This window comes from Corvus brachyrhynchos, unplaced genomic scaffold (genome assembly GCF_000691975.1).
Source record: "Corvus brachyrhynchos isolate BGI_N302 unplaced genomic scaffold, ASM69197v1 scaffold26, whole genome shotgun sequence".
Taxonomy (NCBI): Eukaryota; Metazoa; Chordata; class Aves; order Passeriformes; family Corvidae; genus Corvus; species Corvus brachyrhynchos.
Genome location: NW_008239324.1, coordinates 14,154,609 through 14,180,367, shown reverse-complemented (window position 1 = coordinate 14,180,367; position 25,759 = coordinate 14,154,609). Strand labels below are relative to the sequence as shown.

Genomic DNA, 25,759 nt, shown 5'->3' with positions numbered 1-25,759 from the left:
CCCAGTGACCTACATCCCATGAATGCCATGTTGTCTTCGTGTTAGGGCTGTGTGTCTACTCTACCTTTTAATTTGTTGGGTCTGTTCAGTCTGTCTGTGTCTTGAGTAGTATCTGACTAAGGCTCCATCTCATAAATCCTTGTGCACATCAGTAATGTGACGTATCCAAGCAGTTGCTGGTATCACATGTGTGAGTAGGACTGGCTGCCTGCTTGACTAACCATAAAAACAGGGCTGTGTTTTGGAACAATGGATTAATGATGAAGAGGTTTTCAGCTAGTTAGGAGTTTTAAAGTTTTAACTATGGCATTAAGGCCAGTAATCAATATATGCACATAGTAGATAAGCGGTGCCTTTTCTTTTTTTTCTTCTTTTTTTCTTCTTTTTTTCTTCTTTTTTTCTTCTTTTTTTCTTCTTTTTTTTTTTCTTTTTTTTTTCTTTTTTTTGTGGCTGCCTGGAAAACCACAAAATTTTCCTTAATAAAATTGGATAGCATACAAAACACAATGCAAAAGTGCTTTAGGATTTTTGCAAAGCTGACACTATGGGGAAAGACCTATATTTTTTTCTGAGCAGCAAACCTGAGGACTTCAAAGACCTTAATAACTTTTGCAAAAATGTACAAACACGATCCAGGAAACAAAAGCTTTAGAACAAGACCCTATCTGGTACTTAGTAAGTTCATGCCAGAGTTTGGACTCCTGCCTGAGAAAAACACAAGATGCATTCCTGGGGTCACATCAAAGGTTAGGACAGTTAGATCATGTAGCTCCTAGCCCAAAATACCTATAATGTGTGAGGCTTGGGGTTTTTCTTCCTAAATTGACCTGGGTTTGTTTGCCAGTTGGTAATGCATTCTTAGAAATGTCAATGTTTTGCTGTATTGAATTTTTAACTGTCCTGGGTGCCTGCTCAGCAGTCCAGTAAGCTCGGGGCTGCTGGCAGCTGTGGTTTCTGGGCACATGTACCCTCTGCCCAAGAGTGGGAATGTCTGCTGGGCCCCTGTTACCCTGCAGAGCCCAGCTTTTTAATGCTGCCCTGGAGTTTTCTGGCTGTCCCATCACTCGGGTCAAGTTTTCCTTCTCTACTTTGATCTGTGGTAATAGTCTTGATTTTATTTTTTCCTGTGTTTTACAGTGGTTTGAACTTTATTGATCTGATGGTGCGGCAGGGGAATATCGACAACCCTCCTAAGACGCCACTTGTTCCTGGGTTTGAATGTTCTGGAATTGTAGAAGCTCTTGGAGACACTGTGAAAGGATTTGAGGTAGTATTTTTTATTTTCAAAGTGAGAGTTATAAGTCTCATATAAATAATCACCAGTTTCTAATCCTTTCTGCTCTGCTGGTGACAGCACCCTTCACCACCCTGTTGCGATCTAAAAGGTCAATTTTTCCTTGTTGCTTCCCAAGCATGAGAATGACCTCTTGAATTAGTTTCTGAATTGACCACTGTCATCTCCTTCAAATCCTTCCTGAAAAGTCACTTGTGCCATGTGCACATCCTGATGGCTAAATAGGAACTGGAAAGCAGGACTGATGTCCTTTAATAAAATGAAAGAAATTAAGTTAACTTATTAAGTTTCTTTTCTTGGCCATGTTTGCTGTAATCACTGCTCTTTTCCTCAAAGCCCAGGTGCTGCTGATTCTAGTTCCAGCTTTTGATCTCGAGATAAGGAGAGCCCTGTTTACAATAAGCATTGCTTCTTAAAACTGTGTGCATTAATGAGGTGCAGATTAAATTATCCTGATTCTGGATATAGGACTTATTTTGATTTCTCCAGAAAAGCATCTATTTCACCTGACAGGATGTGATGAATGACAAATAGTTTATGTATATAATAAAGCTTTCATAAGTGGTTATGGGCTCTTTGGTATCTCTTATTGCATACAAACAGCATTTTGTCCTGCCTCCTATTCCATTATTGATATTAAATGTCTATATTCACTGCAAACTTTCATTTTATTGCCTAAGTAGGTTAAAAATTTTGGAAATAAATCCTGAGCTAATCATGTCAATCCTGTCTTAGTTATTTGCAATCAGTCATGTCAAAAGGTAATCAAATTTTCTGAATTCTTATTATATCTGGATCTTAAGAAGGTATAAATAAATATAAATATTTTTATTTAAAGATAACATTTTTCCCTTCTTGAAAAGCTAAAATTTGTCAGTTGAATGAAGATAATGGCCAGTTTAGTTTCAACTATGGTTTCAGTGATGAGATCTTCTTAGGGCATTTCTCTCAGTTCCCTTCCTGCCTCATTTCTGCCTTGAAACAAGTCGTAATCTTTCAATGTATTTGTTACAAACAATAACTGAATTATAATTTTGCTGTTTGAAAACCTTTGCTGCTTCAGTAGTTCTGCTCTAGTATCTGTACTTCATAGCTGTGCTCCATATCAAAGAATATTCTCTGAAAGGAGTACAGAAAGCCTCTGCTCTAGATCAGCACTCTCATTTTTAAAGTTGTTGCTATTTTTAAAGGGCATTGTGAGGCTACAGCATATGGTGCTTGTTTGAATAACACTGCACCTGACTGATATACGGTGCCTCTTTTAAAGTGACGTCTTTGTTCTGACTGGGGAGCACGTTTGTGCACTGGTGTACTCTCTGCAATTGAAACAAGCCATAGTATTTCATTTTTTGTATATAATCTGCATAGGCCTGGTTGTGTTTGAGTGATCTAGAAAAGGGTCCACACTCAGAATGACAGCTGTGCATGGGAATGAATCCATCAGCAGGAGAACGTGCCACGAGGATGACAGAAGAATGTTTTGTTGGTTTCTTTAAGGAATTCTTGCACAGAACAGGAGCACACCAGATCTCTTGGTGTCTCCTTGACATCTGTTGTTACCTCTGCCCACAGCAACGGCAGAGATTGCACCCTCTATCTTCTGACCTTCTTTCCCTGGGTAGAGCTCTTCCAGTTCAAGCCCTCCTAAAATATGTGTAATGCCTATTCCTTCTCCCATTAAAAGAAAAAGCTGGTTTCTGATGATGACAGCTGTATCAGGCCTGATCTCTCTCCAGTTTTGGGGATGATTTCCAAGAAGTGAGGTCTAATCTGACTAGGCTCTGAATAGTGTCTGGTAAGATGTGGTACCTACTGTTACCAAGAAATCCCTTGGGAATCACCAAGAGGGACTTCTCTGCATTCTTTTTGGTAATCATTTATGATTTATGGCAAGAATATAGGGCATATTAACATCTGCACTAGTTAATCCTAGCAGACTTTCTATTTTAGATGCTTCTCTAAGTGCAAAAGGGAACCACAGAGTGATTACCAGTGAGGCATTGTTAATTTGAATGTTTTTCAAAAGGAGGAGGCATTTCAGTGAAATTGGAATGACAGCTCTGTTTCAGCATTCTCATTCTAAAAAGAGACAAATCCTTCAGAACTGTCAGCAGCATCTTAGCTTTGAGCAAACCTGCAATATCCCAAAGCCAAAGCGGTGACAAGCACTCAGGAGACCAAAATGTGCTCGTGCTGTAAACGTTTGCCTGAAGGCAAAAGTGTTGTGCTTTACTCCATACCTGTAGTTTCTAAAGCATTAGAGAGTATTAGTAGAATGTGAGAGTATCAGGCAGATAAGCAAAGTTATTCTAGAGGGACAGCTGCTGTTAGTTTTAGTTAAAACACAAAGACCTGGAGTTTGATGCTATTCCTGTCTTATCCTGTGGCTCCATTGAAGAGCTCCTTTCGTGGTTAAGGATGTTATTTTGGTTGGTGTATTCCAGAAAGACAAAGGGTCTGAAGCAAGGTAAAAGATGCCATGGGGTTGCTGGTGGCAAGCAATTATTGAGAGTTTTTAAGAGTTGTGCCTGTGAAGATTTTAATACACACTGGCCAACATTTGCTCAGTGTGGCTGTCCCTTGCAGACCCAGCAGCCCAGTTCCAGGGCTGAAGGTGAGCGTTGCTTTACAAGTCTGGCTGTGCCTTGTTGTTGCTCTTGTCCATCTGAGAAGAGTCAGTATCTCTGATTTAAAAACCTGAAGCTGCAATGAAGGCCATATACAAACATAAGAGCTTGATGTGCCAGACCTCTGAAAGGTTCCTAGGAGCAGCCAGCTATACCTAATATTTACAGAAAGCCTTTATATCTCCATAGTGAATTACTCTTTCACTACCATGTATTTTCAGAAGAAACTGAGTAGAGAAATGTTGCATTTAAGGTAATATTTCATTGCTCCTTTAAATCCTGTCAAATTCACTTTGCAGAGTTAACAGTGCCTTAAAATCCAAAGGTATATTTTTGATGTTTAAGGCAGCTTATTTGAAGCTGTAGAATCAAATTCTGCTCTGATGCATGGCTGTGAAGATTACAATCATGGATATGTCCTGGTAGAATCAGTTAATAGGATAATAAAAACAGAGAGTGGATACAGATGGTGTTATCTTCTGAATGAGAGCTTTTGCAACCCTTTCATGTGCTCCATCTACCAGAGTACAAGGCCTCCCCTTCTCACTCCACAGAGAGGAAAGGTGGCTCTAAATTAGTGTGAGGATTGAGAAAACAAAATGAAAATTATCCTGGATATAATTTTCTTTATTGCATGCTTCTCATCAATATAATTATAACCTTTTCCCCTCATTTCTTTATCTTTAAGCAAAATTCCTGGTTATTAGTAAGAAGAATGCTGTTTTCATTGTTTACCTTTGTTATTTGAGAGCTCTGCTAGCAAAAGATGATCTGTATTAGTGATGATACAGACTGCTCTATCAGACAAGAGTGTAGCAAAAAAAAAAAAGAAGAAGAGGTGGCTTTAACTTCTTTTGGTTATTTTTGTTACATTAAAAATGGTAAAAGCCCAAAGCTGAGCAGCTTAACTGCTATTTTGCCAAAGATGTGGAGCACCATTTTCCTCACAGTCAGCCGGTGACCCACACCTTGAACAGGACTTGCAGGTATTGCAGGTTGCTCTCTACAGTCTCAGTTGCAGTCAGATCCTCAACGTTGTTTTCTTCCTTGTTTGTAGATTGGAGACAGAGTCATGGCTTTTGTGAACTACAATGCCTGGGCTGAAGTAGTGTGTACCCCAGTAGAATTTGTCTACAAGATCCCAGATGACATGAATTTTTCTGAAGCTGCTGCATTTCCCATGAACTTTGTAACTGCCTACATGATGCTCTTTGAGGTTGCTAACCTGAGAGAAGGCATGTCTGTGCTGGTACACTCGGCAGGAGGTGGGGTGGTAAGTTGGAACTTTTGTTGCTTTCCTGTCACTGAGTAACTGAAGGAGTCTGATGTGTCTTGATTCCTGAAATGAGCCAGAACCTGCAGTTTGATTTGATATCCCTGTGTGTGAGGGATTGCACTGGGAGGAACTGCATCTGCTTTCCCATCCAAATGCTGATGTGAATAGTTGGCAGGAGCTCTTGGTGAAATAAAAATGTTGTGACACTAAACTCTGAAAAAACCTCACGAAAAATCCCCTAATTGGTTGTCAGCAGATCAAGGATCAAGTGTTGTCCCAACTACTGCATTCCTGAACTTACACATGTTGTACTTTTATGTTAAAGAAGGGTGTAGTGAAAGGAATAAATAAGCTCCCTGCACAAGGTCTTTGTAGGTAACCCTAATCCTCCATACAGTACTCGTCCCTCTTGGAATACACGTGCACATACAACATGTGAGTGTGTGTGATGCTTTCACTGTGAAAGATTTCTTTTTCCCCTGTGTTGTAGATGGACTGAAGGCAGTGAAAAATTCTCATGTGAACCCTGAGGAAAAGGTACAAATTCTAAATTGGAGCCAGTGGTGGCTGCTGCATGTTACAGTTTGGATCATTCCTGCGGAGGCATTGTGTGGCACGGGCAAAGGATGAGTTTATGGGAATACCAGGCCACACAGTGAAATAAAGAGTTGGGATTTTGTGTTACCAGTTCCTTGAAGTATCTTTTAGGAAAATCTCTATCCTTTGAAAAATATTAAAGTTTTGTGCAGAATATTAAGATATTGACTGGGAAGTTTGTTTACATTTGAAATTATGCAGTCCTTTTTCATAAGACAGATTTTTCGAGCTGAGCCATTAGCAGATACCAGCCTTTGAAACTAGAGTACCTTTTCTGTGTTCTTGTTATGGCTTATTTATGCTAAATTAATGTTCTGTTTTCTACTGAGGTCTGGTGGGCAGCCCCAAACACGCCATCCTTAATTCTGTACCCTTAGACCTTCTTTCGGGTTCTCATATAAATGAAGGCTGTAATCAGTGGAATAAATTCATGAGTTCCCTGTACAAGGTATTTTTAGCTAACCATAATCCCACTGGCAGTAAAGGGTTGGTCCTATTGGAATACTCGTGTAAATGAACGGAATTTATAATCGTATTATGCTCTGGCACAGCACAGCCCCGAGTGTTATGGCTGACTATTGTTCTGTAGTGGGAAATCTCTTCGTGTGGAATTCAGGGCTGTTAAAGCAACATGAGGCCACACATTCAGGGGAATATCCTACAGGAATCAAAGTCTCAGCTGTAGCTCTAAGGCCATTTGCCCACCTGGCAGTGGGCATACAGAATTAGCCCCAAAGCAATCCTGCACATACCTGTGTATCTAGAGAAAATGAACTCCTCCTTTTTAAGATTTCTGTGTTTCTTGCTCTTTCTGACCTCAGTTGCCTCTGTTACTTCCTTCTTCTTTTCCTGTCATGCTTTGTTAATGTCAGCTCTCACGTATCTTCTGCTCTAGTGCCCAGCTTCTGTGCTGGGCTGTTCCTGGAAGGAGCTGCTGGCTTCCTCTGTCATCCCAGCTGTTCAGTGGGCAGCTTTTGGCTGGTCCTCTGCTGTGGCTGCTCAGAACCTTCTCTGAGAGAAGCTAAGGGAAGGATGGATCCTGCTTGGCTGCCAGGAGAACAAGGAGAAATCAGATCCATCACTTGCTAAGCAGTTAAATAAACCAGAGTTTCCAAGGAAAAGACCAGACATGCAGGAAGAGCAGCCAGGCTGGCCAGTAAATGACGAAGGGCTGTGTAGGATCCCGGGGGGACTGTAAATGAGAGGGAGACCATGTGATGAAAGGGCTGGCCAGCCTGCAAGCCAGGATGCTGATCATTGTCCCAGGGCCTCACACAGTCCCTTGTTCCTTGTAAGGGAAGAACACGGAGAGCAAGAATTGGAAATTTTCCCATTGCTTGATAGGTTTTTGAGGTAAAATACCACTCTGAAGATGCATGGATTTTTTGTTCTTTCTGCTAAGCAGGCATAAAGATTTCAGAAGGGTCTGTGTTACCTTAATAATCTGTCTGTTAATCCTTTGAGAAATCTGACTGTTTCAATCAAACAAATCATTCTCACAAAGATCTTTGTTAATGAACAGAAAACTGTCACTGAAGCTGCTATAAGAAGATCTATTTTTGTGCTGTTGCTTTAATAGATAGAATGCCCTTCCCCGCTTTCAGCAAGTGGGAAATCTGTCCAGTTTGTTTCTAAATGTCAGAGAAATTCCAGAACACTTTCATGAGACAATAGGCTCCCTGTGGGACTAGAAGTTTCTAATTGTTCATTTCTCATTATGCAAGATCATTATTTTAGCTGCTTCAGGCAGTTTATGAAAAAGAACTTGTTGCTTCAAAAATGTTTGTTAGGTTCTTTGTTCTGGCTACTCAGTCCTGTTTAGGAAGATCCTGCAGCTTTTACAATAAATGGAGTCAAGGACTTTTACTCTTGTGTATTATCTCAGTTTATTTATGTGGCCTTCTTTTTGTTGGTAGATATTTTTGGTAGTGAGGTAACTATAGCAATTGTCTTTCCATCTGTGCCTGGAGTGTGATTAGTAGGGAACAGTATCCTTTAATGTCTGACAGGTTGCTTTAGATAAGTCAGTTTATTTATTCCAGAAGTTCCAGGGGACATCAGAAGATTAGGGACAGAAAAAGGAAATATACCAAGATGACTTGTCTTGAAAAATGTCTCACACACCTGTCTCTGTGTTACAGACTTGAATCAAGTTCCATATACCAAATGAGTGCCTTCCCTGCCACCCACTCCCTGGAGAGGTCAGGGCATCGTGCCATCTTCCCTGGTCAGGGAAGGAGACGTTATTACCGCAGGCCTGGTTCCTACGGTATATCACCGTGTCCCGCAGCTATAGGGAGGAGGAGGAGAAGAAGATCCAGCAGGCAGGAATTGTGCAGCAAGATTGATTTATTTAATTATTTTACAAACTCTTTTATAGACTTCTTTCTTCATAGTCTAATTGGACAAAGGACCAGCCACCCCTTGGGGGTGATTGGCCAAAATCCTAAAACATCCATTATCAAAATATTTTCTACTATACCATAAACAAGACTTTCCAAGGTTGCAGGTGGCTTGGTTGTTTACATTCCCTGCTACCTCTTCTGTGAGAGAGAAAAGTCTCTCACGGACTTAGAAAAATAACAAGAAGATCCTCACTAACAACATTTTTGTACCTACAAGACGTGGCCACTTGTAAGGAAGCACTGTGTGTCCCTGAACCAGGAGAGAGGTGGACACCCACAAACTCTGCTGCTGACACTTGGTACATTGTACCCTTCCCTCAGAAGAGGTGCTGCTGCAATGCTTACAAGGGGGGATTGGAAGGAGAGATGACATTTGGTTTTCATAGGGCCAACTTGTTGATTTTGATTGCTTGGAAAGGGGACTGCTTTGGCTTTCCTGTCTCTTTTTTCCTCCTTGGGACAGGGGCTGTTAAGACAGACCGACTCTCAGCTCTCACCCTGGACAGTGAAGGAGGCTGAAGAAATTTCAGGAGCCTTCCCAGAAAGCACAGAACAGGCAGGCTCACAGCTGCATTCCATGGTTCCCTCAGTCTTTGACAAGAGATGAATACTTTCTAAATCCTGCTGCTGACTGAGATTCTAACAAGGTTGCCATTTGCTCCCTTTCAGGCCTCTGCTTGGCAGGACAATTAGGACTTCTGATTAAACTGTTAAATTGAATAGCAGGGCAGTTCAGTAATTAACAAAAAATATAATTGTCTAATACAAATCGAGTTTAAATGCTTAAAGCGATGGAAATGTTTGTGTCCTTCTGAACTGATTGCTAAAATAGGGAGAAAGCCATAACATCAGCAGACATTAATGCTCAAAATGATGACTCTGCAAGAACATGAGACTTACTGTAGGACATATATTGGTTTATCTTAACTGTGAAACACTGTAGTTTGAAATGACTGTAAGGCAATGGAAGAGTAGCTTCCTTCACATATATACTCCTAGATCTCTTTAAAGTGAAGCAAAGTGGTGACTGAAGAAAATACCCTGAGAAAACTGAGCAGTAGTGTGCACCCTGCTGGGACTGGTCTGCTCTAAGAGGCAATTAGTTCTTTAAAATGAAGACTAAGTCAGTGCATTCAGTGCAAGTCACAGCACAGGCATGGATGAGATTATAAAGTTTTGCTTAAAATTATGAATGTAAACTGTTGAATTAGTATAAATACAGGACTGTTATATTAAATAAAAAAGGGAAAAAACCTTATCCTTTCTTCTTGAGCTTCAATAAATCCAGTCCCTATTTCTGTGATATCTGCCTGGAAAATTAATTCCTGCAGGGCTTTATATTTGTGAGAAAGAGCCATTATGCCCATTTGCTTATTTGTTTGTTCTTCATGTACTTCCTATTCTGAATATTTAGAGCACAAAGCTTTGGTTATTATACCAGGTTTTTGTAAACACCAGTCTCATCACTTAACCCCTCAGACTCAAGGCAGAATTATAAGCCAATTCTTTAGCATTTTGATCTTGCAGATGCTAAAAATAAGCTGCCTTCCATGCAGGAGCATTGATTGCTTCTCCTGGAGCTGTTGTCTGACCTTCCCTTTCAGGCTCAGCAGCAGAGGAAGTGCAAGCAGAGTAAGTTACAGATGCAGTTCTCATGTTCAAATTTGAAGGGTAAATCTGACTTGGCAACAGATCTAGGCCATCCTGGCAGGATTTGTTACTGCTTGGCAGGAACCCTCTTTTTTATTGTGTCTCCCCTGCATACATTGCAAATATTTGAGGATGTGTTCCCTGCTGAATCACCGAAGTAGTGATATTTTGTCTGACAAAGAACTGGCATTTCTTAGTGAATCTAGTCACCTGCTATCACAGACAGCATATAGGAACCCTTTCAAGAGAACAATCTAATTTCTTCTGTAAAAAAAATACCTGTGTGTTTATCCACTCAGAATCTCTCTACTCTGTCTTGCTCTGTGAGAAAGCTTTTCAGACTTTATTTATGGCCAGTTAATGTATCTTTGTTCCTCTGCTGGTGTTGTCCATTAATTAAAATAGCTCCTCTTTCCTCTTGAGGCACTTCTTTCAGATCTTTGTGGTAGGATATGTATGTGTTTATGGCTACAACAAGCTCATCATGAAATCTCTCCTTGGCCTGTATTTTTCAGGCTGAAAGCAGGTTTGTTTGGTCATACCCTGTTTTTGTAAGGTTTGATGTCTGTTTCCTGGGTCATCCTCCAGGCAGGTCCTGCTCCAGGCAGATGAGGGTGTGTTTCCTGGGCTCTGAGCTGTTAGGGAGCACAGCAGCAGTAAGATGGTACGAAAGCCAGATCCTGTTAAAATAGGTCTCACAGCATTTGTGATCCTTTCAAATATTGTATGGGTAGGCTGCTCTGTCTGCACTTAGCAGGGAGGAGCACATTAAATAGCACTCCTGTGTTTGAGTCAGAACTCCTTGAATGTGACTAATTAGAACTGGCTCTTCTCTTGGATGGTCCTGGCCAGCACACTGTGCCATGGCACTAATCCAGCCCACTTTGCTGACACCTTTACTTGGTACCTTGGAAAAGAGCACTTGCTCTTTTCATATTAGGAGTTCACAGCTGCTCTGTGTTTGATGAAGTGCTTTCCTCTAGATTCATCTGCAGCAGCCAAGGAAGGGAATAAATCAGCTCACACACTGTGTAACCAAGTCTAAGCTGCTGTAAGTACCAAGCTGTTCAAGCCAGGCAGGGCAGTGGAGGCTGAGCTGCTGGTACATGCTTCTTCTGAAGCAGTGGATGTGCTCTCTCCCTCAGCAGCACTGCAGAGTCCTGGTGCCACAGCCAAGCCCATTTCCAGACGCTGCCGCAGAGCATGATCTGTTAATCAAACACAAAAGCCCAGTGAGCCATGCACAGAAAGCGATTTCCCTGACCAAAGCAAGCTGCAGCCTTTGAAGGACTTTCTTTCTGCCTCTCACAGCCCTGCACTCCCCAGAGGACATGTCCTGTCCCCAGGTCACCTGCAGAGCCAGGTCACAGGCAGTGCTCAGCTCTCCCTTGGCTGTTCTGCCTTTCCAGGTGGAGTTTGTTTCCTCTGGATGGGTTTTGCTTGGGTACATTGTCATAGTTCCACTGAACTGCAGAGGATTTGTGCCAGATGGAGATTCAGCCCTGAGTTTTTGATGCAGCTCAGCTGCACAATTTTGCAAAGGGGCAAGAAAAACACACCCTGCTAATTGTTGCAGAAAATGTTTTGAGGGTGAGAGAGATCATTATCTCAGGGTCACTTTTCCCTTCCCTCCACTCCAAAACTCATTTGTGGTGCACTGAGTGTAGCAGATGCTGCCTTATGCTTGTCCAATAATCACATTTTAGTTTGTGCACTCTGCATGTTCACCCTAGTGTTTGGTTTCCAATTTCCTTTGCTGAAATTGGGAAAATGAGGCCTTCAGGAGATGAAATGTTGTGTATCAGACTTCACCTAACACCAGAGAAGAGTTTTCCTGATGCCACGAGATCAGTAGATGATTTCCCTTGCAGTTTTCGTGCTGTGTTTTGAGTACTTCACACCACTTTCAGGTATGGTTATGTGGAATCACAGCATTTTGGAATTTGGATTCTTCTCACGTTTGGTTCCAGACAAGTTTCTTGTGCAAGATAAAGTCTGAATGCTATTTTTAAAAATGCTGTAGCACCTTTGGGCTGCAGAAATATATAATAGAAATGGTAATTCTTTACTGATGTAGTTTTGCAAGGTGGTATCTTTTACATGGTTTATTCTCTCCTGCTATCAGGCTGTCCTCAGTTTATATAATAGCAAAAAAGATACTTTTCTTCTTGAGAAGATTCTGCCTCATAGCTGCTGTAATTCAGTGTGGAGCTGACACATCAGGCATCAGGTCAGACTCTTTTGGAAAGCCACTCACTTGTACACCTTATTTATATTTCATCCAGAACTGTTTGTGTTAACAAGTTAATTAGATTAGTAAGTTTCATTCTATTCATGCTTTCTATATTGACTTTCAAATATCAATGACTTTTTTTTCTTTGAAATTGTTTAAATGCACAGAACAGTCAATTTCATTGTTACTTCCTAGAAAACAACTTTTCCATTCTTTTAGGTGATTATCTCAGTATGAGAAGGTTCCAATCCTGCAGGCTTAGACATGGGTTTTAAAGCAATGGAATGTGAAGAAATCTCAATTTTTTTTTTTTTTTTTGGCGGATCTAAAACTACTGTAAGGATATAAATTTATATTAATTTCTATAATAATCATATGCATAGATTAGGTTCAACATACTGGTTTTATGAATTGACAGGATACCTTGAAAAGGAATCCATCAAGCAGACTGTGAAGCTGGAGACACATCCAGCATTAGCAGACATCCTTCATTCCACAAGCTATTAATTTCTTTAATCTAAACTATGTAATCCAAGCCATTAATTTCTCTGAGGTTTCACCACATGATGTTCTGCCTCACTGGAAACGTTCAAAAAATGTGTGGATGTGGCACTTGAGGACACGACTTAGTGATAAAACATGGTGATGGTGCTGAGTTGGTGGCTGGACTTGATGGTCTTAGGGGTCTTTTCCAACCATAATGACTCTATGATTCTTTGATAAGTAGTGTATAAAATATGTGAATATATTAAAGGCGATCAATTCTGCTTCAAGGGAATAATTTGTAACCATGTCTATCCCTTCAGTGAATCACCTGATTATTTTTTATTCCCAAAGACTGCTAAATTCCATTAAAGGTAAAATTAATTGTTCAAGTAATAATTTTTTTTTGCCATTTAAACTTATTCATTTTCCTAGGTTCAGAAAGCAAGAATCTGGTCAGTACTTACATGTAGAAATTGGCATTGTATACAGAAAATTAGGTATGTGAAGAATATTTTTCAACCCATGCTTGTGTAATTTAGCACCTTCTTGGAAGGTTTTGGAGTTCATACACTATTTCTGCTAACATGGTTCTTGCTTCCAAAGCCAGTGAAGGCTGGTAGCAGAGTTGATGTGGTTTTGCCTGGACAGGGAGGAGACAGAAAACCCTCTTGTCCCTGTTTACCACAGAGCAGGACTGCCGTGCCCGTGGTGGGAGCGTGCAGGGGCACGGGAGCCAGCATGGACTCCTCAGCTGCCCTGGGAGGAGGATGCTCCTCCATCCAGCAGCAAAACTCTTTGTGGATGCTTCTTTTGTGAACCCTGGATCTTCTGAACACTGGGGCTCAGTACTTGCAACTAAAACATGTAACCCTCTAAACACTGGCGACTAATCCAGAGGCAGCTACATGATTTGAGGGATTAGAAAGGAGACTTAAGAGTGACTTTCATAGCCACAATGCTGTTATAGAGCTTAGCTGAATTCCACAGAAATTAGGGAAATGGTTGAGTTCATAGGTCGAGTTCAGTTCTCCTGTTTTGGTGGGGAAAGTGTGAAAAGTCCAATATCAGCCTTTATTCCTAGATTCCTGATACAGCTGCTAAAAATACTTTGCACAGAAATAAGAGTCAACTTCAAATTAAGATTTCAGAAAACTTTAGAAGGCTGTTTTGTGGAATTGCTTCAAAATACTTCATCCAATTATAAAAGTACTGGTCATATGAGTCAGGTTTAGGCTTCAAATATCTACAGAAAGCTGGAAAGTATTCCCAGCTGATCTGGGATTTTAGATAAGCTTATCTCTGGGGGGAGGGAGAGGTGTACTAACGAGTTTGAGTCAGGAGGAAAATAGGTTATTCACATCCTGATGGTTTTGTGCATTTCTCCTATTCATCTGACTGTCAGTTTGCTAAATGTTAATCGTCTTCTGCAGGATAAAAATCAGCATGCTTTCTTCTTGAATATTTGACCTTTTAAACATTCAGTGGTTTTGATTCAGGATATATTCACTACCCCTCACCTTCCCAAGTTAGATTGAAAATGCAGAAAACTAATTAGAGAATAGATCAATAATGTCAGAATTTTATTCAACTGCCATGCATTATAAAATACTGATTTATCTAAATCACTGTGGGTGTTGGGTTTCTGTGAGACACAGAAAGTGAGAAAAGAGGATTGCTTGGGAAAATTACTAAGAAAAGAACAGATGCAAAATCCCCAATTTTTTTTCTTGTAATTTTATATTACATTATTTGTGGAGGCTAAAATCTGGGAGTGGTTTAGAATGAGAAGGTAAGTAATAGAGAATTGAAATATAAGTAGAGTGAAACATTTTCTGCTCCCTGAAAACCTTACATCTTGTGAGATGTGGCCCCTCCGGAGTGGATTTTCCTATGATTTTTGAGAGATTAGGGATTCCAACCAAGGAAAATGGTGGATAGTTTTAAAAATAAGAGGTATGGAGTTGGATTTACCATGCTAGGAGTAAGCACTGGTACCTGTGTCCTGCTGTGAGCTTCTCTGAGCTGTTGGACAAGCTGTTCAATTTGCTGTGGTGTGTTCCATCCCTCCTCTGCAAAGTAGGAATGAGAATGATGCCCTCTCTTGCTCTCTTTTCTGTGTCTGTTTGCCTGTCTAAAGGATCACCTAAGCTGTGCCTTGCTGTGCAGGCGTTTGCTGACTAACCCAGTAGGAAACCAGTCTGAAATTCCTGGGTGCCTCCATACATAAATAATATCCTTGCCTGTCACTGTTGGGGCGGTCACAACACACACAGACAGTGCCTCTTTCAAGGGCCAAAAAGCCATTTATTGAACAACCCAGCCTCTTTTATACACCTTTTGTATGTTACCGTTCGTGTTACAGATTCACTGGCGGATAAACTACTACAGCAGACTCATTGGCTATTATTAACCACAACATACTACCATTGGCTGCCTATGGCATAGGCATTCAAGCATTCAGAAAAATAACATATGTTGCTGTTTTTCTCCTTCCATTGTTTAACTTTCATGCTTCTGATGATACTACATTCTCATGGGTAAAAACTAATTGTTTTTCTTCTCACGGACTTTTCTCACAGTCCTTCTCTAGCCAAAGTAACAGGCCTGAGCCACAATTTTACAAAGGCAACAAGGTCTTCATTTTACTTAAATGCTACACTTGCCCTCTCTGGTGGTGTTCTGCTTGGAGTTACGTTCAGCAGAATACATGAGGATGCCAAGATCCCCAGGGTATGCAGGGTTAGCTAATTATCCTGCTCTGAATAAAACTCAAGTGCTAATTACTGTATTATTAGTGCAACTAATAATCAGAGTTTCTGGTTGGAGTGAACAGAAATGTGTTTATCCCTGGGTGATTTTACTAATTCCATCTGATTTTCTTTTTTAGAATGACAGTGCCATTTTTTTAACTTCTGGGTATATCCATGTAACTGTGCTGGCTCCAGTAGAATAATGTGGGTGCAAGAAGAGGTAGGGTGTGGCTACCAAAAGTCTGTTTTCCTTTTGTGAGTGTGTTAAGAGTAAAACAAAACCTAGGGTGGTAGAAAGATGACCTGCTGGGATGTTTTTTGAAATCTAGGTGGCTCAGCTGTTAGGCAGTGCTTCCTTACTCTCCACCTCATGAAATTAGAGGTTAAAATGCACTTACGGCCTTCTGGGACCCAAAACTGGAAATTCGAAGTACAGACATCTAATTGCACAAATTCTTCAATGTCCCAGGTCCTGCCTAAAGGCTGACATAGCATCTGATGGACCCCACTGGATTCCTGCCCAGACCAGGAGGGAGAATGATTTTCCTGGATGTGCTCTAAGCTTTATCCCCTTTGCTGTTGATCAGTTTTGAGCCTGGGGCCCTGCCTAAGCAGACCTGTTAGTGTGACTGGGGTCTATTCCTGCATTTCGAATAATCATTAATAACTATTGTTATCAATAAGAGGTAAAGCAGAGTTTCTTTATTATGCAGCATTTGTTATAGCAACTTGCTGTCTCCTACTGAAGCCATAAGGAGACATGATCCCTTAGGAATGGAAGACTAGACCTTCTTTATTAGGACTGCTTTGTCTTCAGAATATCCTTGTGATTTAGGTGTCTTTTTTCCTGTGGTTGAACTGCATTTCAGTGGAAATAAACTCGTTTGGGAAGTGCTTGCACATGTTTGGTCTTGGTTTTGCTGTGTCATGAGTGAATTGGCAGCTGCAAACTTAGTCAACCAATTTCCATGTCAGTGAACTAACATAATAATGTGTTTGCAGGGTCAAGCTGTTGCTCAGCTCTGTTCAACCATTCCCAATGTTACTGTTTTTGGAACAGCTTCATCTTTCAAACATGAAGCAATCAAAAACTCGGTAACTCACCTGTTTGACAGGAATGCAGACTATGTTCAAGAAGTAAAAAGGTAATCTTGTATTTTCCTGAGTAAGGTCTGTATAGTATCTGGCAAAACACTGTGAAAGGCACCAGGCTGATCATATTTATGGAAAGAGACTACATTTGTGAGTTTGGGAGCTGTAGTTTAGTCCAGTTATTCCATCTGTCCACTAGGGACAGGATAGCAAGCATCTCGCTATGTCTTGATGAACAGCATAAGATTTTTCAATCCGTGTACCTACTTGGACATCTGTTGTGAGCAAAGTAAATTAAGTGAAAGAAACTAAAGGTCTTAACAGAAGGATGTACTTTGCCTTCATTTGCCTACATATTTGCTCACTGTAATGCACTAAATAAGAGATTTTCAGTGGATTTGTAAAGTATCCAGGTTTTGGAGTTCTCTGGTGTGCTTTTATCTGCCTGGGTTTTTATCCTCTGCCAGGGATTGATATCAGAACACATGATGTCTGCTTTAATTTCAGAGCCTTAGATTTTGTTTGTTTGCATTCAGATTAAAATCATCCTGTTGCCTTTTGAAGTCATCATGTGTGTTTCTGTTTATGTGCTTTCAAATACTTTGGTTTTCAGTTTGTCTAACTGTTGATACTGGTGTTGGTGCAGGTGGCAGAACTTCTGTCTGAGCTGATAGCAGTGCAGGCTGGTATTGCAGGAGAAATTAGGGTGGGTACAAGAGATAGAACATGGATGTAGCAAGCTAGTTTGTGCTTCTTTCCTGGCCCAGAGGTGTTGAATATCAGCTCAATGAATAGTCCTGATTGCAAGACAGAAGTGGCACCCTATAGAATATGCCAGTGCTCTGATTTGTTACTCTGATCCTTCCATTCTCAGTTTGCAAAAAGATTTTTAATAAACCTTCAGCAGTAATTCTGAGAATGCTGTTTTGACAGATTGTCTTTTGGCAGCGGCAGCAAGGGGAATGCTGGAGTTGTTTGGTTTGATGGATATTAGCTGTGTACTGTGTTCTGCTTAAAGTGTTCGTTTCTTAAAAGTCTGTGAGCAGAAAAGGATGGAGCTATGATGAAGACAGCAGAGTGGTAGGAACCTGCTTTATTGCAGGTGACTGGGGCATTCCAGGGAAAAGCTTTCAGCAGGGAGGAAGCTCAAAAAACCAAACCAAACAAAAGCAACGCCCAAAACTCCAAGCAAATGAAAACAAACAAAAAAAAACCCGTAAGAGGTGTTAGGAATGTGGAAATGTACCTAGGGGATGAGGAATTGCTTCAACCAGGGAAGCCTCCAAAAGCTGTTTCACTGTAAAATTTTTATTCCTTTACATTGAGGACTCATCCAGTGGCCTGAGTAAAAACAATTTATTGCCCCACATGTGGCAGCAGTACCAAGGAGCAAAGTTGTCTGGTTTTGCTGCTGTTTGTAACCACTGGATGTCTGGGTCTCACCTTTGTTTTGTGAGGAAACAGAAAGATGCATTTCAAGCCATAAATCTTTGCCTCTCCCCTAAATCAGGATATTTGGCGTATTTTTTTTCTTTGTCAGCATCATATTGATATTGCATTGACAGAGGGGTTGGAAAGTTATAAATATGCAAAATGTTTATTGAAACAGTATAAATACTTTCTGCTTTCTTTTATATGGCCCGATTGTAACCCTTTTGCTGGATTTCTAGCTCTTGGTGAGTTCTCTTTATGCTTAATTTAACTCTTTGCTGATATCTAGTTGATAAAACATCTGAGGAAGAAGACTGTAAATAACTTTACAAATCATTTGGTCTGAAAAGAAACTAGGATGAGAAGATCTGTTTCCTTACAAAGTCAGAAAAATAATATTAGATTAGAAAAGTATCCTTTTTCTCTATAGTATTCATTGGCAAAAAAACAACCCCCAGACATTCTCTGACATTTGCATTCAGTCAAAAAAGAACTTTGTATCTGTTGCCTGTCTTTTGATAATACAATTTTACTAAAAGCCCTGAAAAAGGGAGAACAAGATGGTTTTCCCCCTCTTTAAAGCCTAAGAGGTGTGGGTTGGCTTGCCTGAAAAACTTGCACTGTGCCACTGAATGAGTCTGAAATGTCTTTTGATGAGGGTAAAGTTTTCACAGAGTCAGAGTCTCAGCCTTAGAGTCCTTCCTACAGTACCTGGAAAATGTTGGTATTTTGTTAACAATCAGCCTGACCAGCCTTGTGTATCTTACTGCAGAGTTTTTTCCTTGCTTTTTAGAATCTCAACAGATGGAGTAGATATTGTTTTGGACTGTCTTTGTGGAGAAAATACTGGGAAAGGCCTCAGTCTTCTCAAACCACTTGGGACTTACATTTTATATGGTGAGTGGAAAAAAGCAGGTACATATTTCAAAACTAAAGCTTTGCAGAGCTTAAAATCATCCATGCCTCCACTTCCAGAACTGGTGATTGACATGTTATGCTTTCTGAGTTCAATAATTTCCAATCAAGGATTTTAATGAAGCTGAGCATGGACTAATTTATTGAGATACAAACAGTAATACAAAGAAACTCTTTTAAAAAAAATTTAGAAAAGGAAATCCAAAATTGAAACTGAACATACATTTCAGATTGTTAAACATCATTGGGTGATACAGGAGAAGCACGGGAGAAGGTTTGGATCTCTCATTGTGGGAATCATTGTGTGTCCAAGGAAACTGCAGTAGAGTTTTTGTGAGAGGGAAGCTTGAAGGACAATTTCAGGAAGAATACTGTTGGGTTTATTTGACAAGACTCTGAGGAATCCAAGCCCAGGCTTCTGTTCACAAATTTCCACTCCTGATTGTGGACTGCTCCCCACACAGAGCAGACACATCTCCCCTGCAGTTCTGCCAGGCTGCCCTGCTGTGTGGGGAAAGCTCCTGTAGGAAGGGACAGCTGAAGGGATTGCTGTATCTGTGGGAAGATGCCCAACAGAACTTAACCTGTCCCTGGCTTTGGGAGATTGGATAGATTGTCAGTGTCATCTCAGAATTCCTATAAGCCTGGAGGGCTTGGTTGCCTTGGCCTCTTTGTTATTTATTCTTTGTTATTCAAAGTATAAGTATTTCTTTTAAACCTGGGCATGTTTTTTTCTTAAATATTAATCATAGAGATGATTTTACATGTACTAAATGGTCTGCTGGAGCTTGTCATAAGCTGTGTATGAATGTGCTCATCTTTTACAGGTTCATCTAACATGGTTACTGGGGAGACAAAAAGCTTCTTCAGTTTTGCTAAATCAGTAAGTGTCCCTGTGATTCTGCTCTGTCCTCTAACTTTGGTCTTTTCTGTAGCATTTTCATCTTCATCATTTTAATTTATTTCTCCTGAGTTGTTACTTCTGGTACTGTGGTTTTGTGCCATGTTTTCTTATGTCAGGACAGGAAGACAGGAATTGGATCAGTGTACGTTTCATATTTCAGGTGAAATTGTTGGCTTTGAGGCATAGATCTGTTACACAGACAAGTTTAGACTGCATTATTTATTTACTTCTGGCAGAATATCACATCCATGGACATGAATAACTGTACCCTGTAGGTTCCTTGTATCTGAAGACACTGTCAGGACAGTGCAGTGAATTAAAGGACATGTATCTCTTAAGATGGGGCCTATGCCCAGTCATTTCCAGCTTTTCAGAAGTTTGTTTCATACAGAAGAGCGTTTTTCAGTTCTCCATGTTCATTTCAAGTGACATCAAAGAGATGATGATGTGGCATTTGTTTCCTAATTGATGATGTCAACAAATTCAAAGTCCAAATATTACTTTTTTTTCTCTTCAGCTTCCTACAACAACAGAAATCTGTGCAGAAATCCTAGAGATCAAAAAAAGGACAAATATATCAAATAAACTGCCAGCAAGAAATAAGTTAAGCAGGAGTGAAAGCGACTCCTTCATACAGGAAAAAACATAGGGAAAAATCTTTTCTGAACATCTGTCATATGATCTTTCTGCCAAAAGCTCATTTACAGCTTCCAGCAACAACTCCTTCCCAGGAGGAATTGGCTTCAAAAGTCTCTGTGTAGCTGAAAACAAGATAAGTCAGGGACTGTAGCAAGGAGCTGTTCTTTGCCTCCTACATTTTCTTAATGGTTGTAGTGGGAGGATCTTTGTTATTGTCACACATTTGTGAACTAAAACAAGATAGTCTTTGCTATGCAGCCTTTTTACTGTTAATGTAAGAATATCCAGATGCATGTAATTTGTAGGGTAGGTTGGCCCCGTGAAATAAATTTCCACTGAAGTGTTTTTCAGATAGTATTGGTATTTATTGAAGGAATAAGTATGAATAAATTGAATGAATTAAAAAAAACCATACAAAATTTTGTCTACAAGTATAGCTAGTTTTTTATGTAATTATGCTGCAAAATTAACTCATCAAAATTGTATGAAAATTACAATTAAAAATTTACCCACTCAAATAAAATTTGCAGGGAAGTGGCATCTCTCACTCTCAATGATGCTCTTGGGCTAAATGAAATAAAACCCTTTCGTTAGATACTAGGAGGTTTGCTGGAGTGTCATAAACATAATAATGGGTGTAAAGTGACTGGCAGCTGATAGGCAGTGCCTGGTTCCCTTGGTTTTGAGAAGAGTCATAGCCAAGAGTTACCTGTGAACATCCGGGCAGCTGAGTGGCTGCCTGGAGACAGCAGAAGGAGAGCAGAAGAGAGGAGGAAATCCAAACTCCTTGCTGCCAGACCCTCCTACAAACCCAGATCTGGTCACCGTGCTTCTCCCCTGACCTCCTGCAACACGAGTTTGTGTTTTATTTCTGCTTGCCAGTCAGCTGCACACTTTCTTGCCTCATCCTTAAATCAAATCCTTGCTGCTTCTCTTGGCTGTTGCTTCAGAGCTGACAGATGAGTCATTTATCACATCTGCACAGACAGTTTTCTTGTGATCTTTCCTGTACATTTCTTGAAAAATGTTTTTCTAACCATGCTGTTGTTTATTGGTTTCCAGTGGTGGCAGGTTGAGAAAGTAAATCCTATCAAGCTGTATGAGGAGAACAAAGTCATTGCTGGATTTTCCCTGTTGAATCTACTTTTCAAACAGAATCGAGGTGGCCTGATCAAGCGTGTGATGGACAAACTCCTAAATCTATATAACAGTAAGAAGATCAAGCCTGTGGTTGATTCACTGTGGGCTTTGGAAGAGGTAGGAGCAAAATCTCTTTCCTCGTTTGGAAATTTCTGAAAAATATGCACTTTTAGAGGTAAAATCGTATTTAAACGTATTTTCTAGTTATCAATGTATTCTGCTTTTTAGTTTGTGCACAAGTTGTCTCCAGAGCCCCTGCTATTTGGAGAATCCAGGACCCAGAGTTATCCACGTATTTCTCTACTAAATATATTTCTTGAAAATGCTAATAATAAATGTGTTTTTTCAATCTTAAAAAATTGTTCCTGTTTCCTAAGTGCGTGAAACGTGACTAACAAGTGCAGAATGAAATGCAAACACTGGAATTGAAGACAAGTTAGATTTTTTTCCTCAGGATGCATTAATACACAAGCTTTAGTTTCAGTGCCATAGTTGTGCTAACAAACCTTGGAAGCTTGCAGGTTTTCTGGAAGTTATTGAAAATGTGTCAAAGAAATGTAAGTTGCAATTGTGGACTATGGATTTTCTTTTGATTCTTTTTTAAATTCCTCTAATTGTTCAACTCTCCTTAAAGACATGTAAAGAAACTAACCTGCTCTTAGCCTGGGCAGTTATAAACCCCTTGTTCAAAGCACTGTTTGACACATTTGTATTTAAGATGCTGATGAAGGAAGAGAAGTATTTTTGGAGGTGTGAACAGACATTACCATATGAAGAAACAACATGATTATATAGCACCACCAGATTAATACTTGTGGTTTATGTGTTTGTGAAGTGCACTGAGCCTGACACACCACTTAGAGTGTGTGGTCTGTAGTAGCTCTGCTGAGTGGGGTAGTGTCTGTACTGTTGTATTTCGCTGTTCAGAGGGTGCTGCAACAAAATCCTGTCTGTGTCTGACCACAGTAGGTGGTGTTACCATGAGGAAATTGTAACCATCAGGCTCAATCCATGAGTAGTGCTGTAGTTTATTAAGATTGTGACTGGCCTGTGAGTTGGTTTTTGAGCCCAGCATGTTCTGTACTGTCCCTACAAATGCCCCAGTGCATCCCAAGGTGCCACTTCACGTGGAAGAGGTGCAAAGGGTCCAGCCCCTGTGAGCTACTCTGTAGTGATGCCTTCCCCAGGAACCCCTTGCTGTTCCTGTGAAAGGTCTGCCTGAGGCCACATTGACACCGACAGCACCCGAGGGACACCTGGGGCTCTCCCTGCTGGGGGCACCAAGTGGCTCTTCTCAGCATCCATCTGCTCCAGGAATGTCAGATGTTGTGGTAAAGAGCAGCTGCTCAGGCAAGACAAAATCCTCTGCTACTGTCCGCAAGGGAGAGCCCTTTGCAGAGCAGTATAAAATAAAACTGGGACTCATTGTTTTGATGTGGGGGTTTTTTTAAATTTAATTATTAAATAAGCTTTTGAAGTACTTTAAAAATTTAAGTGGCACAAGTCTCTAGACAGTTTCTTTGTTCATGTAAAATATGTACTTTTCATGTACTGGTGAGTAAGAGAAGGATAATTAAAATAGTGACAATAGCTTAAAAAAAACTTGATTGAGGACATGCCATAATATGAAAAATTACATGTGGTAGGCTGATCTTAATAGTCAACATGATGGGAATTTGTTGGGAGACTTCTGTTTAATAACATTTCATCTAACATTTGGCAGTAGTGTGCACCATCCCTACCAGTAGATTGTGAAATGTGTAAATACATCTGTTGTCAAGCACAGTCTAGAAAACTCCAGCTCATTTGTCACACCTGCTGGCTTTCCATGAGCTGTCTGGTAATTGGCAGAGGAAGTGTCTGGCTGTACCTTCAGGGATATGGTAGTGCAAGAGTTGTTTATTTGATTGCAAAGTATTACTGAAATATTACTCATCCCCAGAGCATTATGATTTTAGGGATATATTTTTGTGGGCATAAAAATAACTTAGGGCTGACTCTCAAGTTAATATGATACATGGAGAATGTGTCATAGCTGAGGACTAAATGGAACCAGACTGAAGAAAGGTTGATGCATTTCTGTTCTGTTTGGTAGGTTTTTAATTCCAGAGCTTGAACATCTCCCCCCTTCAGAAGGGGACATTTGATTGCTGTTCACTTCCTGTTGAGTAAGCCTGATGTTGACCAAATTTCCACTTCCATTTGACCTCTCCCAGTAGTCTTTATTAGAGATTAAACCAATATAGGACCAGTTTTTACCAGGTTTCCTTAGGAAACTTCCTGACTCATAAGAGCCTTGAGAATAAATGTTTAACTAGAGAGTAGCAGAATGGTGGACTCCCAACATGGCATTTGAAAACGAATGGCTGAGTAGTTTTCTGTGGAGGAATTTTACCTTTTCCACAGCCTCAAGGGGGAATCCATGTGTCCTCTCTCTAGCAGTTCTACCCTAGAGATGAGCTTGAATCCAGTCAGAGACATTCAAAATGAAAATATTGTAAGGAAAATTCTCAGTGGAGCCTTCACCATGGGATACCTTTCCAAATGTTTTATGTTAAATACCTGAATGTCTCATCACACACATAACAGGTTTGATCTCTCCATGAAAGGCATATCCCCAACACATCCCTTCAGCTCACTTTATTCACTCTGCATCTGCATTTGTTTTCATGTATTCCTTTGTGCAAATATCAATTCACAAACTAAGGCAGACTCTCTAAAGCCAACATGGAAGACACCTGGTTTTCTTTCGAAGCTGTGTTACAGTACAAATGCTGCTCTTTTCAGTCCTGTATCAGTTTCCATCCACGTATCAGAGCAGAGGACAATGGGTTATATCCAGTGGTGCTCCCCTTCGCTGCTCAAGGCTGGTTGCTACAGGACTGTTCCCTTACATGATGACCCCAAAACTGAGGGCTTTATGTTCTAGTGTTTGTGAGAACAGCCAGAGACAGGCTTTGTGTCCGTTTTCATAGGTCTCCATGAAGTGTAAAAAAAATACCTCATTGTTCTAAAAGCCTGGTATGGTTCCTTGAACAGCATTTATTTCTTAATACTTTCTTTGTGAGCACACAGTTTGAATTTAAAAGAATATACTGATGAGAGAAAATTGTAATTGCAGTGAGATTTTCCATTTTAAAGTGTTTCAAGTGGCAGTAATACAGAACTTAGAGAAAGTTATTAGATTCCCATTTGCCTATTATGCAGTCTGTGTTACATGATGTCTAGTTGACTGTCAAATTGTATGAAAGATCGAACTGTTCAGAAATCATTAGATGGACTTGGTTTGATAGTGTTCCTGTTGAGCCATGAAGGTTTGCCCAAGTGTCCATGAGATCATTCTAATTAGGATATAATCCCTTCAAGTGTCCTCCTTTCTCTGCTTTAGGGCTGCATCCAAAGGCCACCAAGTCTGTGGAAGGATTCCTAGTTTCACTGGCCTTTGTTTTAGGATAAGGATTGCCCTGCCCCTTCAGTACAGGCTGCTTAAGCAAATTTGCCAACTGGCTGAAAAGGGGAACTTAGAAGTGACTTAGTTTTCTTCAATGCATCAGATTACTGCTGACACAAGGGAGCTCTAGATCCAGACTCGTGACTGCTACTGTGGAGCAAAACTATTTGTATTGCTGTGTTAACTGCTGGTGTTTGTTTGGGAAGGGTAATTTTAATCTCAAATTTACATCCATAAATCCTAGTAAAGCCAAGTCTTGTCTCAAGTAGGCAATTAGAACCACTTCATTGTGGAAAAGCAAGAAGGATTTAACTAAAAGAGAGTAACAAAATCCATAGATACTTTAAAATGGAAATCCAACTTGGGAATTCATCATGAAGTGAATGAAGTCGTACAATAAATTAGCTTCTGGTGAGATGTCTTCCTGCTTTGCATCTATTTGTTTATGCATTCAAGTGTTTAAAAGATGAGATGATTTGTAGATGGCGCATGCTTAAAATGCTGTTCTGGAGTAAAAAGCTGATTGTCTGGTAGGATTGCATTTCATTACAAATAGCAGAGTTTAAAACACGATGTGTATTCAGTGAATATTCGTTGAAATTAGTGGTTGTTTCTTTGTTAGTGACTATTTACCACTCATTCTGATTAATCTGTACTGTGCATTTATGCATTAGCATTCTCCCAAGGGTCTGTGAGTATTTTGCTTTACACAGTAGTCAATTCTAGATTACTGAACAGGATGAAAACTGACTGTTCTCAAAAAAAATCTAGTGTGTTGAGTAAAAACATGCACTTTTCTATTAAAATTCTGGGGTTTTTTCATCTCTTTATAGCTGCAAAAGAAAATGTATGTTCCAGGTAGAACAGTT

At 40.2% G+C, this 25,759-nt stretch overlaps 1 protein-coding gene across 1 annotated transcript in view; it reads left to right on the top strand.

The window, feature by feature from the left end:
• Positions 1–486: 486 nt before the first annotated feature.
• The window catches only part of VAT1L (vesicle amine transport 1 like), a 51,241-nt gene continuing 25,968 nt past the window's right edge, over positions 487–25,759 (top strand). The window contains exons 1-6 of the mRNA XM_008638821.2: positions 487–1,267; positions 4,979–5,194; positions 16,321–16,463; positions 18,635–18,738; positions 19,584–19,639; positions 21,362–21,556. Coding sequence (XP_008637043.1) covers positions 1,160–1,267; positions 4,979–5,194; positions 16,321–16,463; positions 18,635–18,738; positions 19,584–19,639; positions 21,362–21,556 — 822 coding nt within the window. The 5' untranslated portion in view covers positions 487–1,159. The remainder of the gene's footprint in view (positions 1,268–4,978; positions 5,195–16,320; positions 16,464–18,634; positions 18,739–19,583; positions 19,640–21,361; positions 21,557–25,759) is intronic.